At 33.6% G+C, this 20375-nt stretch overlaps 1 protein-coding gene and 1 pseudogene across 1 annotated transcript; both read right to left on the minus strand.

Moving 5' to 3' along the window:
* Positions 1 to 1461: 1461 nt before the first annotated feature.
* Positions 1462 to 3650, minus strand: LOC128390996 (uracil-DNA glycosylase-like). Its single transcript, XM_053350815.1, is given in 2 exon segments — positions 1462 to 1862; positions 3447 to 3650. Coding segments are annotated over 2 exon segments (531 nt in total). The 3' UTR covers positions 1462 to 1535.
* A 14666-nt stretch (positions 3651 to 18316) lies between these two features.
* Positions 18317 to 20338, minus strand: LOC128390978 (activating signal cointegrator 1-like; annotated as a pseudogene).
* Between the last annotated feature and the right edge of the window lie 37 nt (positions 20339 to 20375).

A 20375-nucleotide genomic window follows, 5' to 3' on the forward strand; every position in this document is an offset into this window, starting at 1 on the left:
ATTAATTTAATTGTTTAATTTTTTAATCAATTTTTGATTATCACACTTTGAAATAACCTTTTGAGAATTCACCTTTCAACTCTTTAAACCAAGTTAAACCAATATTGGTTGAAACAGCTTTATTAGTACGAGCGATTGCAGCCAATTCCACCTTTAAACTATCCTCTTCCTCTTTACTAAGGATCTTCTTTGATTTCCTAAAAGCACCATCGCCACCGGAACCAGAACCATCTTCGCCTTTCCTTTTTGGACTTATACCGGCAAGGTCACCGTTCCCACTGGCAGCACCAAGAGGCTTAGAAAAGTAACTGGTAATACTACGCTGTGCCATTTTCAACTGATTAAAACCAACGATGGAACAATTAAACATACAAAGAAAATAAACCAAAACAAGAGGAGAAACGATTAACAAGAATTAAAATCAATATCAATACATTGTCTTGAAGACAAAGGAAAATTTTAAAAAAAACAAAAGCGGCAAAAGAAAAGGGGTCGTATTCTAATATTAATTACTGTTTATTAATTGTTCAATTGGATTGTTTAATTATCGAAATTGAATTTAGAAAAGTTTAGATTTAATTTGATTGATGTTGATAAATTGATAATTGTTGTTTTAAATTGTAATACAAAAACAATTGTCAAACAAATTAAATCAACTGAGAATAGAGGAAAAGACAAATGAGCAGTAAATTGTTAACAATTTAAATCAATCTTTTGCCGCATTTTCCGCTGGCCGAGCATTTACCACCTCTTCCATCGTAACAACAGCCAAAGCTTTATCGATGAATTCGGCTTCCTCATCCAATCTTCGGTGGAAATTGTCATTTGAATTCTCAGGTGACAAAGCTTGATTGAAAATGTAAAGCTTATATGACAGGAGAAAATTGAAAAGGCTGAAAATCTCCTCATCACCTCTGATACCTGGCGTGTTGAAATATCCAAGAAATTCACGAGCGCATTCCATCAAATCACGACCCGGTTCACGAAGGAAAGTGTTTCTGAATACGAAAGCTCGATGTTCACCGAACTTTTTACCTACTTTATTCTAAGAAAAAAAAGATGAGAAAAAAAATAAAATTGAGAAAAGACAAAAAAAACAAAGAGAAAATACAACCTTGTACAAATGATTGAACTTTTCGTGTTTGATTGTTTTCATTGAGATTTTTCTTGGAGATTTGTGAGAGATTGACATTTTGTCGATGTTTTCGGTCAGAAGGCTGATATTTTGAGGAGACGCATCGGTTAGGTTGGGTTCAGATTTAATCTTGTTAGTGGGAAGAGAAAAAGATTGTTACCACTTAGCTCTAGAAGGCGATTATCAACATCGAGATAAACCAAATCCACGAGGTGAAGTCATCGTCAATGGTGATTGTGTGACCGATGGTTGTTGTAAGAATCAAACAATAACGGAACATGTTAATGGACACATTGACCAGATCATTAGTACCCATGAAAATGAGAATATGGAGATTGTTTTTTCTCTTTTTAGGAGTTGAACTGTTTTGTTAATCGTTGAGACTTTAGGTTTGGTGGATTTATGGTAAATCGCCCCAGTTAATTGGAGTTTTTCCTTTTGATTCCAAGTAAGTGTTAGCCTTAGAGAAGTTTTTACAACCAAAGAATCCTCGGTGAACGGATAAAGGTGAAGGGTGAGCTGTTTTGAGAACAAGGTGACGTTTACTGTCAATACTGGCACCTTTCTTTTGAGCATAATTTCCCCATAAGATGAAGACGAGATTCTGGCAATTTGAGTTGAGCCATTTGATTACAGCATCGGTGAACTTTTCCTACCCATGGTCAGCATGTGAATTAGAAGATCCAGAGCGAACTGTGAGACAGGCATTTAATAGTAGGGTAAGACTCTAGAACACCACCGTTCGCAAATCGTCTTGAAACTTTTTCAGTGTATAGCCCTTTACATATAGGTCATACATATGGATGGAATTTCTGCGGAAACTTTTGGTTCAGAAGATACAGGTAGACAAAAATCTATTTTTACATAGGAGTCTATGGAGAAAATGAAAGTTTTCTACAGCATGTCAGAAAATTTCTAGAACAATGTTCTTGATACCATGTATACATATGGGTATGATGATGTTATGTGTGAAAATTCAAGGTTCTGGGTGCCTTGGTTGTGTAGGTAAAATTGCATGAAAAGTGTATTTTCAATGTTTTCATAGATTACTATTGAACCGAAGGTCCGCCACACTCAAAATTTAGTACATATTATTCTTAAGGTCAAACTTACTAGTCAAGGTCATTTCAAGGTCATCAAAGGAGTTTCAAATTTTTAACCTGTGAACAGCAATTTAATTGTGTTGAAGTTAATTATTCGAGATTATGGTGATTATTATGCATCAGATGGCAGCACTGAATTTCTTGTAGTCAACTGAATCTTCAAGTTGCTTGAAATGCAAATAAAATTATAAGAAATCAAAATCTCAGGCTATGTCATGCGTACTGTGTGTATTACTTGGTACAGGATATGCTTCTGGGGACAAATATTTAGCCCTTTGGTTCACATTCCATCAAGTGCAAGCTAGAAGTTATCAAGATTGCACTGAGACTTGCCGAAGTCTTTAAATGTGACTACCAACAACTAACCAGACCTTATTTTGGGAAGTGTCCGTCTTGTTTTTCTGAACAAAGTTCAAACTAATAGTTGTACATACAAACAGCCAATAGATGCCTTTCCTTGTGACCCACAAGTAGTTCAAACACTTTTAGATGTAGAAGAGAATAACTAGTACAATCACTTAAACACCTCTGTGGGCTGACCGCGCGGCAAAATTTTTTTGACCCTGCCCCGCCCCTTCAGGTGGGCGTGGTCGCTACGCGACCATTAATCTTAGCATATCCTTTTTAACTGCGATCATACAGCTCATAACATATATTATTCAACGAATTATTTTATCAAATTCATACATTCAGAAGTCTATGTATCATAAAAAGTCCATTAGTTACCTTTATCATTGAAATATCCAACATAAATAAGCCTCAAAACAAAAATATAGCGATAACCTTGAAATGACCTTGACTAGTAAGTTTGACCTTGAGAATAATATGTACTAAATTTTGAGTGTGGTGGACCTTCGGTTCAATAGTAATCTATGAAAACATTGAAAATACACTTTTCATGCAATTTTACCTACACAACCAAGGCACCCAGAACCTTGAATTTTCACACATAACATCATCATACCCATATGTATACATGGTATCAAGAACATTGTTCTAGAAATTTTCTGACATGCTGTAGAAAACTTTCATTTTCTCCATAGACTCCTATGTAAAAATAGATTTTTGTCTACCTGTATCTTCTGAACCAAAAGTTTCCGCAGAAATTCCATCCATATGTATGACCTATATGTAAAGGGCTATACACTGAAAAAGTTTCAAGACGATTTGCGAACGGTGGTGTTCTAGAATATAGCCAATAGTAGAACTCCTTGTTTTGCCCATCTCGTTAAATCTCCATGTTCGGGCATAAAATCAGAAATGTCTGCAGCCAATTCTCGGTACAGATTTTTCAAACTTGGCGGAGGATCAACACCTTTCTGTACACTAAAACATAAACCATGAGCTTGTCTTGGACCATGATATGGATCTTGACCCAAGATGACCACTTTGATTAATTGCCACTTCACCATAATCACCGTTCCCATTGGCAGCACCAAGAGGCTTAGAAAAGTAACTGGTAATACTACGCTGTGCCATTTTCAACCGATTAAAACCAACGATGGAACAATTAAACATACAAAGAAAATAAACCAAAACAAGAGGACACAGAAAATGTAATGTAACATGTTGGATTCTTAAAATAACCTGCGGTCACACAATCACCGCCGATGGAATCACCTCGTGGATTTGGTTTATCTCGAGGATGATATTTAACTTCATCCCAATCAGAAAAAAACTTACTGGTTTATATGCCATCGTAAACAAAATGAAAAAAACTAAAAATTAACTAAACTAAAAATAAATTGCTTTATTTATCTTAATCATTTAGCCAATTGATGTGATGATAAATAATAGTTTCCAATACAATTGAATTAAATTCACTCTAATTTGATTAAAGGTTAAATTGTTGACAAGGCTTGAGGATATTGAAAGAGCTTAATTTTAATAGTTAATCATTTCTAATCAGTTATAATAATTAATGCTAATTAACAACGGTAGGACGAGATGAGTAACAATTATCAACGGAGATCATTTAATCAATTAATTAAGACAGTTTTCCAAGTATATAATCAATTAATTGATGTCCAAGTTGATCATCTGAACAATTGAGTCGACAACAATTAAATACAAACAATCAATCACAATCTAATAAGTAGTAACTCTAATTGTTGTATTTCTGATAAGTTCATTTATTGATTGTTTTGATAACTATGAGATACAATTGAGTCCAGAATTCAATTATCATGGCAATCATGTTAATCATAATTCAGATCATAATTTACTTGATTTCAAATGATAATAAATAAGTTACAATCAATTGATTGTTAAAATATCACAATCTCAATGAAAAGATAAATAAACAACTACAGGGTTAGCAATAGGGTAATGTTGAAAAGTTTTTATTTGTAACTTCTGAATGCGCATGCGCAGGGACTATTGCTATATGTCGAATTGTAACTAATATAATGGAGTTAATGGTAACTTGAGCAGTTGCCATTGCTGATTTATCGTCCAAAACGGATCCAGTGCGTTTGAATTTGTCATAAAGACTAAAAAAAATTGTTAGAAAAAGTTCAATTAGAAAACCATAGCAAAAAAAGCAAAATTGCGAAAAATTGACACAAAAACTCACCTTTTTACCGTTCTCGGATCAGGTCCATCTCTCACCTTGAAATAGGTACAATAAGCCCTGACAACACTAGCCCACTTTTGTTGAAGTTCTATGGCCTTTTCGACCAAAAAAATTCGCTGTTCCGTTGTGTATTTATTCATTTTTGAAAACAAAAATTTTACCAAAAAAAACTTGTAAACATAAATTGGAGGATGCGGAAATAACTATCTGAAAATATGGTGGCGCTACATATACATGCGCGCGAGATATAAGCAAAAAGATTTCAACATTACCCCAATGCTAACCCTGTAGAAATTGACCCAAATAAATAAATAAATTGTAACATTTATCAAACTAAATTGTCATAATGGTCAATGAATTGTTAACATCAACAATCAAAAATTAATTTCCAGACAATTTAATCACAATCAGAGTAATTAAAACGAACAATAAGTAAATCAACAATCAAAATTGTAATCAATTAATACAACTAATTTACTTCAACAAATGTGAAGCAAATTTTACAAACGAAAAAAAATCAATTCAATTAATCAATCATTCATTAAATGAATGATTAAAACATAGATCATTTTGAAATGCTAATTGTTTCCCATTGACAACGCTGACAATCAGTTTAATCACAATGATAAAAACTAAATATAAACAAGAGCAACAAAAAAACAAACAAACAACAATTGGAAAGGTTTTGTTATCCAATTAACTACAGTTAATACAAACAATATAGCTCATGTTAATATAATCATGGTAATAATCATAATTTAGTTTTTTTATTGTAAATGATCAACTCAATTGTAATCCCAATTGGATGCCAATCAGACAAGTTAACTTATCTCGTTATAATTTCATCCTCCTCTCACTATAATCAAATCAATTTAGATATACAGCCACGAAAAATGAGATGAGAACAAAAATTATATCAATTGCGCATAAAGAGATAATTTAATCAAATTTAAAAGAGAAATTGTATTGATTTAGATGGAAAGTAATAGAAAAATGTAATCACAATTAGAAAAAAATTATCTCTCTATGCTTATAAGTCACAATTTTTGTTCTCATCTCATTTTTCGTGGCTGTATAACTAAATATATGTAATGTAAAGTCAATTTTTGGAAAGAGAAACCAAAGGATAAGAAATCCTCTTTCTCATCTCTTTCTTTATTTTCTTTTTCTCTTTCATTTTCTCTTACTTTTCTCTTTCTTTTTGATTTAATTTCTCTCTCTCTCAACCTACAATTAATTAACTAATTGTTGCCAAACATTTGTTGTTATTGTTACTGTTGATCAACCACAACAACAACAGGTTAACAAATATTAATTTTTGTTAATCAACATCAATTGTTGATGATGGTGATGATTTGATTGTTGATGACAATTAACAACAACAACAACAACAACAACAACAAGTCAGTTGATTACTAGCTGATGATGGTGATGGTTAATTAATCATGTTGATGATTAATTAAATTTATCTAAATTAAAAATTAATAAAGATTAAATTGTTTACTTTGAATTGAGGTAATTAATTAATTCCTTTTCAGCTTCGATTGGTTATTATTTCCAAGGAAGTGTTTAATTGGAATTCATATTCTGTGATAATTTTGTATTGGAATTATTTCTGTGAATTTCTGGCTGAAGCTATTTATTTTATAAGTCGACAGGATTATCATCTGTCGGTGATAATCTATTGGATTAATTTTGTTTTCTTTTGTTGATCAATTAATTGATTGATTAATTGAAATCAACCAAACCAAACACCAAACCAAACACCAAACAAAACACCAAACCAATCGCTGAACCAATCACTCAACCAATCGCTGAACTAAACCAACCACTTAACAAAACACTGAACCAATCTCTGAACCAATCACTTAACCAACCATTGAACAATATGATTACCATCACGAAGCTAGTCACTGGCTCGAGAGTTAGTTTTCTGATTTCTTTCTGCTAATCTTTTACTTCACCCGCTGATAGACTTTAATCCACAATTTACTAAATCCATTGCTGTCCAATCATTGATGTCCACTAACTATTGACCATCGCTGTTAGACAGCGGAGGACTCCGAGAGCTCCATGTTGGAAATGTTACATCGCTGGAAAACCAACACAATTCCATTGGTATGATCACTGTCCCTTCGCTGCTGATCGAGAAGACCAAAGTACCAATGATGATCAAGCTCATACTCCCGCTGCTAATCAAGTCCATCAAACTGGTGATGAGATTGATTATATTCAAATTGACTGAATTATGCTGATAATTCCCTCCGTTTAATCATAAGGGTGGGGATGTAATGTAAAGTCAATTTTTGGAAAGAGAAACCAAAGGATAAGAAACCTCTTTCTTTATTTTCTTCTTTCATTTTCTCTTACTTTTCTTTCTTTTGATTTAATTTCTCTCTCTCAACCTACAATTAATTAACTAATTGTTGCCAAACATTTGTTATTGTTACTGTTGATCAACCACAACAACAGGTTAACAAATATTAATTTTGTTAATCAACATCAATTGTTGATGATGGTGATGATTTGATTGTTGATGACAATTAACAACAACAACAACAACAACAACAACAAGTCAGTTGATTACTAGCTGATGATGGTGATGGTTAATTAATCATGTTGATGATTAATTAAATTTATCTAAATTAAAAATTAATAAAGATTAAATTGTTTACTTTGAATTGAGGTAATTAATTAATTCCTTTTCAGCTTCGATTGGTTATTATTTCCAAGGAAGTGTTTAATTGGAATTCATATTCTGTGATAATTTTGTATTGGAATTATTTCTGTGAATTTCTGGCTGAAGCTATTTATTTTATAAGTCGACAGGATTATCATCTGTCGGTGATAATCTATTGGATTAATTTTGTTTTCTTTTGTTGATCAATTAATTGATTGATTAATTGAAATCAACCAAACCAAACACCAAACCAAACACCAAACAAAACACCAAACCAATCGCTGAACCAATCACTCAACCAATCGCTGAACTAAACCAACCACTTAACAAAACACTGAACCAATCTCTGAACCAATCACTTAACCAACCATTGAACAATATGATTACCATCACGAAGCTAGTCACTGGCTCGAGAGTTAGTTTTCTCTGATTTCTTTCTGCTAATCTTTTACTTCACCCGCTGATAGACTTTAATCCACAATTTACTAAATCCATTGCTGTCCAATCATTGATGTCCACTAACTATTGACCATCGCTGTTAGACAGCGGAGGACTCCGAGAGCTCCATGTTGGAAATGTTACATCGCTGGAAAACCAACACAATTCCATTGGTATGATCACTGTCCCTTCGCTGCTGATCGAGAAGACCAAAGTACCAATGATGATCAAGCTCATACTCCCGCTGCTAATCAAGTCCATCAAACTGGTGATGAGATTGATTATATTCAAATTGACTGAATTATGCTGATAATTCCCTCCGTTTAATCATAAGGGTGGGGATGTAATGTAAAGTCAATTTTTGGAAAGAGAAACCAAAGGATAAGAAATCCTCTTTCTTTATTTTCTTTTTCTCTTTCATTTTCTCTTACTTTTCTCTTTCTTTTTGATTTAATTTCTCTCTCTCTCAACCTACAATTAATTAACTAATTGTTGCCAAACATTTGTTGTTACATGTTATAGAAGTACTAGATTCAGTTGAACATCAAGTCAAGGTCACACAATAATGTCAAAGTCATCTCAAGGTCAAATTACGGTGAGTAGTCTATGATGTTTTTCACTGGTAGAAATATGTATAATACGCTCGCTGTAGACGAGAATGATGTGTTTGGAGTATATGCAAACTGGTATACGATAGATAATAAAATACAAATAGAAGTTACGTAGCCATGTGCAATCAGATCTATGATTAATCAACCTTTCAGTAGATTCACGGAATCAGCAAAGGATATGAAAATTTTTTTGACCCCTCCCGCTTCGTCTTTCTTACATTTTTTGTGATGTACATATTTTTTTATATTTAGCGCCCATTCATTATCTTTTAGACCGCAAGTTACGTAACTCTCATTATGAATGTTATCGCTGAGTCATTTATTGAAATTATTCATTTTGCTTATTACATAACTGGTTCACGCTCTTCAATTTTGCTATCAACATCGCCACCGCACTTATTGCCATCATTATCATCATTATCATCATTATCATCATTATAACTATTTTCGCTTTTTAAGCTTTTCAATTGTTTTTGTTTTTGTTTTTTGTTTTTGTTTTTGTTTTTGTTTTTGTTTTTGTTTTTGTGTAGTTTTTTTACATAATAAGGTAAGCGATCTTTATCAATCCACAACCCATTGTCCTTTTTTTCATTCCCCGTCTTTCTTGCATACCGAATACGAAGGGATCAAGTGCATGACCGTGTACCCCTGGCTCGCCAGATCCCCGCCAGAGTTTATTCTCTGGTAAGTAAGGTGTGATGTACCCGAGGGTGTCACCTAGAAAGCCTGAAGATGTAGTTATTCAACCCACAAGAAGACATTTGTTGACATGGTTTCGTAAGGTTCCTCTGCATGTTAATCTGATAATTGTATCTTTTAGAATGGCTGAATATTGTCACATTTGTGGTAAAAGACTATATAAAAGAGATCGCAAAAAGCTTGATGTTGGACTTTTAAAAGAATATGTTGATAGAACTCATAGGATATCAATCAAAAAAGATTCATCATATTGCTGTCGTGGCTGTTCTGTCAATTTCGAGGATTGGAAATCCTCATTTTCCCACGAGAGCCATGACAATCGTTTTGAACTTGATAGTCTTTCCTCGACTAGTCAGTCTTCGTCAGCAACCTCATCAATATCACAAAATACAACCTTTTTGTTCAGTTCATCAGAAGATATTGATGAAACAGGTCCATCTACCAGAAAACGGAATAGATCCGATATACAATCGATGCTGACGACACTTATTGAAGAACCAGATGATCCAATTGAAGAAACTTTTAGAACGAAGAAGTTTAAAAGATTGATTCACCGTACAGGCTGCATGCTTGGTTGCTTAGGCATCACATCATCTGAACTGAGATGTCTCACAAATGATGAGAGATTTCATTTACTTCAATCTTGTAAAATCTATGCTGTCAAAGCAACTCTCATTTGTCAGTCTCATGATGAGCTGTTTGATGATGACTTTATACTTGATCCTCACTTCGTTTCCGACACATTTACACCAGATTCTTTTGAAGAAGCTCTAACTCTGTCACTTGAAGAGTCAGTTTCCAAGCCTTTTCGTGATGGTATCCCGGTTTCTGATGAATTATGTAAGAGATGTCTCAGATGTTTGTTCGGCTCTCAAATTGCAAAAAACTAGAAGAAAGTCCTTACCTGTTGCTATTTATCTAGCGAAACTCAGAACGGGTGAAAGTATTGATAGAATAGCCGACATTTTCAGTGTTTGCGTCACAACAGCCAGGAAGTATATGCAGATTACTAGAGAAGCGATGACGGAACAATTTGTTCCCGCAAATCTAGGATTCAGTCAATTGACCAGAGAGACTGCTCTCACGCACATGACTACGCTCGCCAAAAATTTGCTGCTGACCGATCCGGAAGATGAAAATAGGATGATTTGTGTTGCGGACGATACATATATCTACCACCAAAAAAGTTCCCATCATGCATTCCAACGTGACTCTTATTCTAATCATAAATAACGGAATTTATTCAAACCAATGATGCTAGTTGCTCCTGATGGCTACATTTTTGATGTTAAAGGTCCATGGAAAGCGAAAAGTAACGATGCATCCATTCTCAATGAAATCCTGAAGCAGAATGTAGTACTCGTGGTACTGGCTGGTTCATGCTAACAGGGAAAAGGCAACATCAGAAAGACGAATTTTCATTTGATCTTGGATGACCTTGATCTTATGCCATATTAAAGTTCGCTATAAACGAATATGTTTGGCCTTTGTTTGAACTTAATGTGATAGATACATCAGAAGATAAACGAGTTCGAAGTTGGAATGACGGGATATTTCATCGCGATTTTACGAAAAAACTGTTAATCAAACCGAAAAAGTGCTTAATCCAAACTATAGTACTACTAGTGGGCTATCGATTAGCATGAGTTCAGACAATTCTCGTCACTACGAGCGAAAAGTGGTTCAGTTGTCCGATTGCAACGGAACGATAAAATGGCCATGAAATAAGATCATTCACAAAAATCGATAGCATATTCTTGTAGCCCATAAAAAGTTACATTTAAAAAATATTTTTCATTAGAATATTGCAAATAGTCTCTGAGAAAAATGGACCCGAAGTTTGAACTTTGACCTCGATTTTCTCGAAAAGTACTGATCAGGTCGATCTCAAAATAAGTCAAAATTGTTTGTTGCGATAGCCTCTATAAACCCTGAAAGTTTCAACTCTTAACTCAAAACTAAATTTTGGTGTACATTCTCCTTTAATTAACAGTTTTAATTAGATTTAATTGTGTTTTTCCGACTAAAACCAACAGGTTATGGGCTCAGTCACCTTCCTGTTTCTCTACTAATATTTGAAACAATAAATTTGATTTGATTGAATTTTCTGTGTGTCTCTTTTTCTCTCTTTCTCTCAAATTAAAATTACCAACAATTTGTTGTGTTTGTGTTGATTGTTTTTCTTTGTGTTTGTGGTGATTTTTTGTGTCTCTCTCAATCAACCAACAACTGAATCAACATATTTATATTATTAAAAATAAAAATTTTCATTTTCTCGATCAACAAGTTGCAATAATTAAAAATCAACAACAATCAATATCATTGATTCTTCTGAGTTACTCTCAATTAAACTTTCTCATGATAATTATCTTCACTGGCGGCATATATACAAGCCGTTCTTCAGGCTAAAAATGTATGGAACATTGTTAATGGTGCTGATGTTCGTCCAGTTTCCTTCACCGCCGAAGAAGCTTCAACTGAAAGAGCAACTGAAGTCGCTAAAAGAAACAAGGCAATAGCTGATTGGAATACAAGTGATGCTTTAGCGAGAATGCTCATCATAAACTCGATTGATAAAGAACATGTGAATCTCATCATTAATTGTGCCTCTTCTTCTGAGATGTATAATAACATCGTCAATCATCGTGAACAACGGACAACAACAAATGAATGGAGGATAAGACGTAAGTTGACCGATCTCAGATTTACTTCGGCACATTCAGTTAGTAGTTATTTTGCTGAACTCGAATCAACAGTTAAACAGATGAAAGATTTAGGATTAATGTTGATGATAACTCGCTCATGGTTAAAGTTTTAGATGATCTTCCAAATTGTTTCCAATCATTCAGACAAGCTATTGAAATAGCGATCACTGCAGGTCAAAAAATTACCTTAGCCAATTTGAAAACTCAATTAATGATAAATGAGAAAAGAAATCAAAATGAAAATGAACTTAAACATGGTGAAGCTCTTGTGAGTAAAAATATGAATCGAAAGTTTCATGGTAAGAGATGTTACATTTGTGGTGGTAAAAATCATCTAGCTAATAGATGCCGACGAAATAAAAATAGAAACAATTTCCACCAGAATAATAATAATAACGATAATAGTAACAACAGTAACAACAGTAACAACAACATGAACAACAATTCAGTTCATAATAATCAGAAACAAAATAACCACAAGAAACATTTCAACAAGTTCAATAACAACAATTACAATAACAATCAGAATAATAATAATAATCAAGGTAAACCAACCAGATCTTATTATGCTAATAATGTAAATGAAAAAGTTGATGAAGATTCAAATGAAAAGAGTGATATTTTCTCTTTGACAATTAAGGAAGAAAAAGTTAATTGCGATCAGTGGCTTCTTGATACCGGGTCTTCTTATCACCTTACCGGTAATATAAATTGTTTAACTAATTTTAGTTATTTAGATGAACCAATTCAATTGACAATTGGAAATGGTAAACGAATTGAGGCCTTAGCGAAAGGTGATGTGTTAGTTGATTGTTATAATGGAACACAATGGATTCCATGTAAATTGGAAAACGTTTTGTTTGTTCCTAAACTTGGGAACTTCAATTTGTTTTCATGGGGACAAACTGTAACTAAAGGTTTTGGTTTGAAATCGACCCCAAAATCAACAGTAATTTTTGATATTAAAACTGATAAGATCGTAATTATTGCTCAGAAATTTGGTAATACTTTTAAATTAATGATTAAATTAAGAGAAATTGATGAAAATGTTGTTAATGTTGCCAAAGTTGATACTTTGAGTTCTTGGCATACGAAGTTGGCTCATGTTAATGTTTATAAGATAATCCAAATGTCGAGAGATGGAATCTTACCGAAGATTAAGTTGGATTATGAGCCAAGTGAGTTTATCTGTGAAGGTTGTATTAAGGGTAAGATGATTAAGAAATCATTTAAATCGGTAACACCGAGAGAAGTTGACGTTGGTCAAGCTTTACATTGTGATTTACAGGGACCAATGAGTGAACCATCACTGAATGGAAGTAAATTAGCATTAGTTATTAAAGATGAAAGCAGTTCATTTAGAGGTGTTTACTTTCAACGATTTAAATCTGATGCATTTGAAAACTTAGATAATTTTATTAAGTTTGCACAGAAAATGACTGGAAACAAGGTGAAGATTATCAGAACTGATAATGGTAAAGAGTTTATCGATTCTAGAGTTAAAACTTTATTTAATAATAATAATATTACCCATGAGCTGAGTGCACCTTATACACCAGAACAAAATGGTCGTATTGAGAGAGAGAATCGAACTATCACAGAATTAGCTAGATCGATGTTGTTAGCTAATAACTTACCTAAATTCCTTTGGGCAGAAGCAATGGCTACTGCTGTATATGTGCTGAATATGATTCCGAGTAAAGGTCAACGCGAATTGACTCCCCTTGAAATGTTCACAAAAGAAAAAGCAAAATTTACTCACCTTCGACCCTTTGGTTGTATCTGTTGGATCAAAATTCCCGATGGTTTCCGGAAGAAGTGGGATCCGAAAGCCAAAAAGTGTATCTTTGTTGGTTACACTAAAACGAGTAACAATTTCCGTGTCTATGACCATGTAACAAACAAAGTTAATGTTACAGCTAATATTAAATTCATAGATGATGATTATGATGCTGAGAAAATGATAGATGAAATTGTTGATGATGAACCAATTGATCTGGAAGAAAAATGTTCAATTGATGAAAATGAAAAAGAAATTGATTTTGATGATAATTGTAGTGAGACAACTGAAATTTATGAACATCCACCTGATGATGTTGACTTAAATGATTGGATGAAAAATGTTGTATTTCAATCAATAGTTACTAATTGTGAACCCGTTAATTATAAAGAAGCAATTAACTCACCTGATAATGTTGATTGGACGAATGCGATGAAAGAAGAAATGTCTTCAATTAAAAGTAACGATACTTATGAGTTAATGGATTTACCTGAAGGAAAAAGATCAATATCATGTCGTTGGGTTTATCGTATTAAAAGAAATTTGGACGGTACAGTTGACCGTTACAAGGCTAGACTTGTAGCCAAAGGTTTTTCGCAAAAGGCGGGAATCGATTACTTCGAAACTTTTAGTCCCGTTGCTCGTTATGATACTATTCGAGCTATTCTTTCACTTGCTACTGCTTATAAAATGGACTTAATGCAGTTCGATATCAAAACAGCTTTTCTTTATGGTGAATTAAATGAAGAAATTTACATGGCTCAACCACCAGGATTTGAAGATGGAACCAATCGAGTTTTAAAATTGAAAAAAGGTCTTTATGGCTTAAAACAAGCACCTCGTCAATGGAACGAGAAGGTTAACAATTTCTTTAAAACCTTAAATTTTATCCAATGTGATGCTGATAAATGTTGCTTCGTTAATTTTGATAATGGAATAACAATCTGTGTTATTTATGTTGACGATGGTTTGATCGCGAGTAATAATCAACAACAATTAACAAAGTTAATTAATAAATTAAAAGAAACTTTTGAAGTTAAAGTTCATCCCCCTAAAGTTTTCGTTGGGATGGAAATACATCAGAGTGATGATAAGTCAACAATTAAGATTAAACAATCAAGTTACATTAATGAACTTTTGAAAAGATTCAAAATGGATCAGTGTAAACCGTTATCAACACCAGGTGATACTAATCATAAACTTTCATCATCAAATCAACCACCTGATACTAATTTTCCCTATCAAGAAGCGGTTGGTGCTCTCTTGTACTTGTCGATCATCAGTCGACCAGATATTACATTCATGGTAAATAAATCCAGCCAATTTAATTGCTGCTACGACGAAAGTCATTGGAATGCAATTAAACGAATTTTTCGTTATTTAAAAGGAACAATTAATTGTGGGATAACCTATTCAGCCACGACTTCAAATTTACAGTTAATCGGCTACTGTGATGCTGATTATGCCGCCGATATTGATACCAGGAAGTCGACCTCTGGTTTTTGTGTTACTCTTGGTAACTCACCAATTTCATGGGCTTCGAGGTTACAACGAAGTGTCGCTCAATCGACAACTGAAGCTGAATATGTTGCTATCGCTGATTGTCTCAAAGACGTTATTTGGTATCGTCAATTAATGAAAGAGTTAAAAGTTCCAATTGATTCTCCAGTAAAGATAATGAGTGACAAACAAGGAGCAATCAAATTAACACAAAATTCAGTTTTTCATAAGAGGGCCAAACACATCGATGTCCGTTACCACTTCATCAGAGATCATCAGAAAAGAGGAGAGATAAAAGTTCAGTTTATCCTCACCGATAAACAACCTGCTGATATGCTAACAAAGTGTTTGTGTTCACCTTCATTAAGAAAGTGTTGTGACTTTTTAAATATTAATTGAGTTACGTTTGGTGCAAGGGGAAGTTGTGGTTATAATAGCTTAATTTGCGCTTATTTAAGCTTAATTATTAACAATTTATTCGTTGATTATATTTATATGAACAATTTCAACTTTTCGATTTTCTCCCATTCACTTAACATGGGAACTCATTAGTTTGTCGCCATTTTTCGCGCCCATTAGCTTTGCACTGATTGTAATGCTATCATCTTGTAGAACTCATTAATTGCAATCGATTCGTATATTAAGATAATTGATTGATCATTTGGTTCTCGAGCAATTAACCAAAAACCTTAAATTTTCATTAATAATTTAGCTTCAAGTAAACTTTTCGCACACATGATAATTTTGATGAAATCATTACAATTATGACATGCATATACATGGATATCGTTAGAAAGACAATTAAACGTAGAATCGACCAATATACTAATCATTAATTTAAGTTGATTAGTCTCTGAGATATGACCCTTAACATTTGGTCGATTCCCAACAATTAAGTTAATCATTTTTTCTTAATTACTTTCATCTCTTTCTTTCTAACTTAACCATTATTTTATATTATTATTATTACCATTATTATCCATAATTATTGAGATGATCAACCAACTAATGACCATCCCTGTCCATTAGTTGACCGACAAAGGGTAAACTAAGTTTTACCATTTTCCTTATTCTTTTCTTTTGTGCCCCAAACTGTCACTCACGTTACTCTCTCTCATCTTATCTTCTCTCTCTTCATCTCCTCTCATCTCTCTCACGTACACACACACAAACAACACTTTCAACCGCCAAAAATAACCAAACCCAAATATTGACCAATTGGGTCATTTGATTCAAATCTTTGTAACGACCAATCCACAGTATTTAAACCGAACCCAAACTAATAAACCTTGTCTTTAGTTGATGACAATTGAAGAGATACCATCTCTTAGAGTATTTCATTTTCTTTCTTTTAAAATCTAAGTGTTTCCTTCTTAATACAAGAAGAAGAGTTAATTTGATTAACAGTTTTAATTAGATTTAATTGTGTTTTTCCGACTAAAACCAACAACTCATGATTCCATTTTCAATCGATTCCTTTATTTTAAATCGTAAATTTTTCATGAGGCCACTGAAATAATCAGAATAAAATGTTTTGAGTTGAATTTTGACCCTTCTAATCAATTCTTTTTCATTATTTGCTCGAAAACCATTAGCATAGACTCTCTGCTTTAGATGAGAGAAAAAAGTTTCAATGGGTCTTAACATTGGCACACATGGGGGGTTACGATGTTTCGGAACGTAACGAATTTTTGATTCATTCAAAAAGCTCAAAGTATCTTTAGCATAATGAGCCTAAGCTAAATCAGGCCAAAAAATTGAATGATTAACATCATGAGATGCGTAGAAAGGTAGTAGATTTGGGCGAAGAAATTTTTGATATAAATGTCGGAATTCAGGGCACATTTAGCCACATGAAAGTAAGGGGTGGAAATTCCAAGTTCACTGATTGCTATCCACATAAGAAGTTTTTTACTCAACTTGGCCTTTTCTCGGTAACATATTTGATCAGGAACAGAGTCAAGATCATTAGTATACGAGAAAAATTTACCACCAAAAAAATCGTGACCGTCCAATGCGAAATACGTTTCGTCATCCATGATAACGGTACATCCTCGAATCGAAGTCATTAGCATTGGTAGCCTTTCTATTTGAGTTTCTTTCTGTTTTTCAGAAATTTTTGGAACTTTTTTTCTGACGAAAACATTGACACCAACCTTAGGAAGATATTTCTTTATCGTAACCTAATGATCGGCCTAATGAACGATAGCCCGGAAAATTTGGTCGTCGGTTAAAGACTTGATTCTCTTTATTTCGTTATTTTTTAGGACTATTGGAGGTCTACCGAACTTTTTGTTCATAAATATCGTTTCTCCATTAGCTAATTTATCATAGTAACGATATGCACTAGTTTCGGACACACCGAACTCACGAAATTTAGTTACGAACTCAGACTTAGAAAACTTTTCACTATTAGCAAAATAGAAATTTTCACAAAACTTTTTTAATGTTGCCACTTCCATAGTTAATAAAACAATAATTAATCAAGTCTCATGTCTGAAATTTACACAAACTGCCCCTTGTGTATTTGAAAGCATTGCCTGTAAATATTTTCGAGATAAGATAACCCAAACTCGAGATATTGGTCATTTCCTGAAAATTCCCAAACTTTTTCTCCACAGGTTATTATTTTGTTTAAATACTTGACATGATTAGAAGAAGAGTAGGAAAAAAAGAAGGAGAAAAGAAAAGGAAAGAAAGAGAAGCGAGAAAGGGGATGATGATGGTGATGAGGATTAGGATGAGAAGAGAAAGAAAATAACTTTTCTTAGTAAAGGAGGAGTTAAATTTGGGAGGAGTTGTGAGTTTCCTTGTTTAACATTGTGCCCGGATTAAAGATGCAACATGCGTCCGCTGAGGGTTTACTTAATCCATTGGTTGATCTCGCCAACGCATCCCTTTGCCAGGACAATTCCATTGTACCAAGGCCATCAAAATTTTAATGAATTTGCCTCAAAAACAATTCAACACTGGATGGGTGCTAAGCGGAATTGGATGAGCTTACTTTGAAATGTCCAAACAAGAAGATGATTTAATATAAGTGAATCTCATCTGTTCCCAATGAGCGTGCAAATTGTTTGAAAAGAGCAATTAAGTTAATTCAACACGAATCTTAGATTCTTTTTAAATATTAAAATATTGTATCCAATTTAACGAAATTTCTGATTTGATTATAAAGAGAAGTTGAGTTGTTTCGATGCAGCTTTCAGAATTTGATCGTCCAAATTAAAAAGTCGATTTGATTTCGAATCCATTGGAATTTTGACCTTTAACTTAATAAGATCTTCTAATATCCAAACATAAGTCGATTCCATGTAGGGATTTTCAACCGATTTTTTATACTCTTCTTTTGGTAGACAATCTTTGAGAGTTGCACATCCAAGCAATAGAGATATTGGATAATCTATTGAGAATTTTGTATTAGTTTTGGTCACTAGAGAGATTTTTTCAGCCTCATTGATTTCATCTTGAGTCATGATTTTTCCTGATGCATGGATCCAAATAGGACCTCGATAATGTGTGTACCAACTGCGACCTTCTTGAAGTTTGATTCCTGAGATTCCTGAGAGCCCACGGTTGTTGAATGGTTAAACATACACCGGAATCGCTCATTTCCATCAATTCAGGACCTTGAAGTCGCAAATTGTTACTGAAAATTGAAGAATTCAATCTTATCGGAGCTGAAGAAGTTGTTGGTTCGATTGTCTTATCGTTTTTGGTTACTTCTTTCTTTTTCTCTTTCTCACAATAAGCTGCTCGGGGTAATTTCTCATTGATGTTGATCTTTTTACTATCCACGACTACATAATCTGACTTATAAGCAGCATCGTCTTTCTTCGACCACTTTACTAACATCAGCGATAACGGGGGTCACATTTTCTATAAACCTTCGGTTAACAATATCTAGTGTAAGGGTTCGGTCTTTAGCGAATTTTTTTTCTTGCAGTTGATCAATTTTAGCTCCAATTTTGTCCCTTGCATCTTGACTTAGCCAGTGTTGAGATGTCAACTTGAAATAATCACTTTCATCGTCAATTACACGCGTTTGTTGTTTATACGTACGATCATATTCTAACAATGTATTCTTATGTTGAACAGCTTTCTCTAGACTAGCAGCGATGTTTCTGATTCCTTCTCGCTTATTTTTCTCAACGTTCTTCTTTTTTTCATTCTCTTTACCCTGATGGGATGAGCTCAAATAGGCAGCAACACTTGCGGCAGCAGCTTCATTTTGTCTTTCAATTTCTTTATCGTTAACAAATTCACCACGAGTGAAACACTCGCCAACCCTTTCTTGTTCACAGACAATCCGACCACAAGATGTACAGTTGTTGATCAATTTATGAGCAGAAGCTTCACAGTCACAGGGATGACGACCTAATAACCAAGTTAATAAAATAGTAAAAAAAATAATTAGTCACCAGCAAAGATACAAAACAAATAAAAAAAATACTCACCGGGTAACAAAATGTTGTTATCAAAATCTAAGATTGGAACAAAATTTTTCTTCTTGCCCCCTCGTTTGGAGTTTTCCTTTCCAACAATAGAACTCACTGAAGAATAGAAATAAAGTCAAAATAAATTCAGAAACAGAAAATAAGAACATCAATTAAAAGATTTTTCTAATTAACTTACTCGCAACACTTAGGATTCACTGGTAATTAATTGTTGACATTGTCAACTTGACAACAATTTGTTGAAACTTCAGAGATCAGGGGTCGTACTATTTTTCTGTTTACAAAAAAAAGAATAAAAAACTTTATTATTATTCGGTCCCTGGTTTTTTTCATTGTTGTGGGAAAAATGAAAATATGTTAACTCACATATTATTAAATAACGATCATGCTAAACAAATATTGATGACACCAGTTACATGGAAATGGGATCTAGAAGGGGAGGATGGACTGAAGCCGAAAACAAAAATGAAATTATTATTGTACAAAAACAAATGAGAGAATGTAATTACAATGTTTTTCTACTCTAATGGCTGAAAAGCCCGGGAGGTAACCTGAAGGTTAGCTGGTCTAGTTGCACAAGAGACTAGAAATCAAAAGAATCATAACCAATGAAATTGAAGCATCTATGTCACTGAATCACCGAGCAACCGTTGTCATCACAACATGTATTCAATGTGGTTGTAAACTCAAAG

Source organism: Panonychus citri, unplaced genomic scaffold, assembly GCF_014898815.1.
Source record: "Panonychus citri isolate SS breed McGregor unplaced genomic scaffold, ASM1489881v1 Contig00133, whole genome shotgun sequence".
Taxonomy (NCBI): domain Eukaryota; kingdom Metazoa; phylum Arthropoda; class Arachnida; order Trombidiformes; family Tetranychidae; genus Panonychus; species Panonychus citri.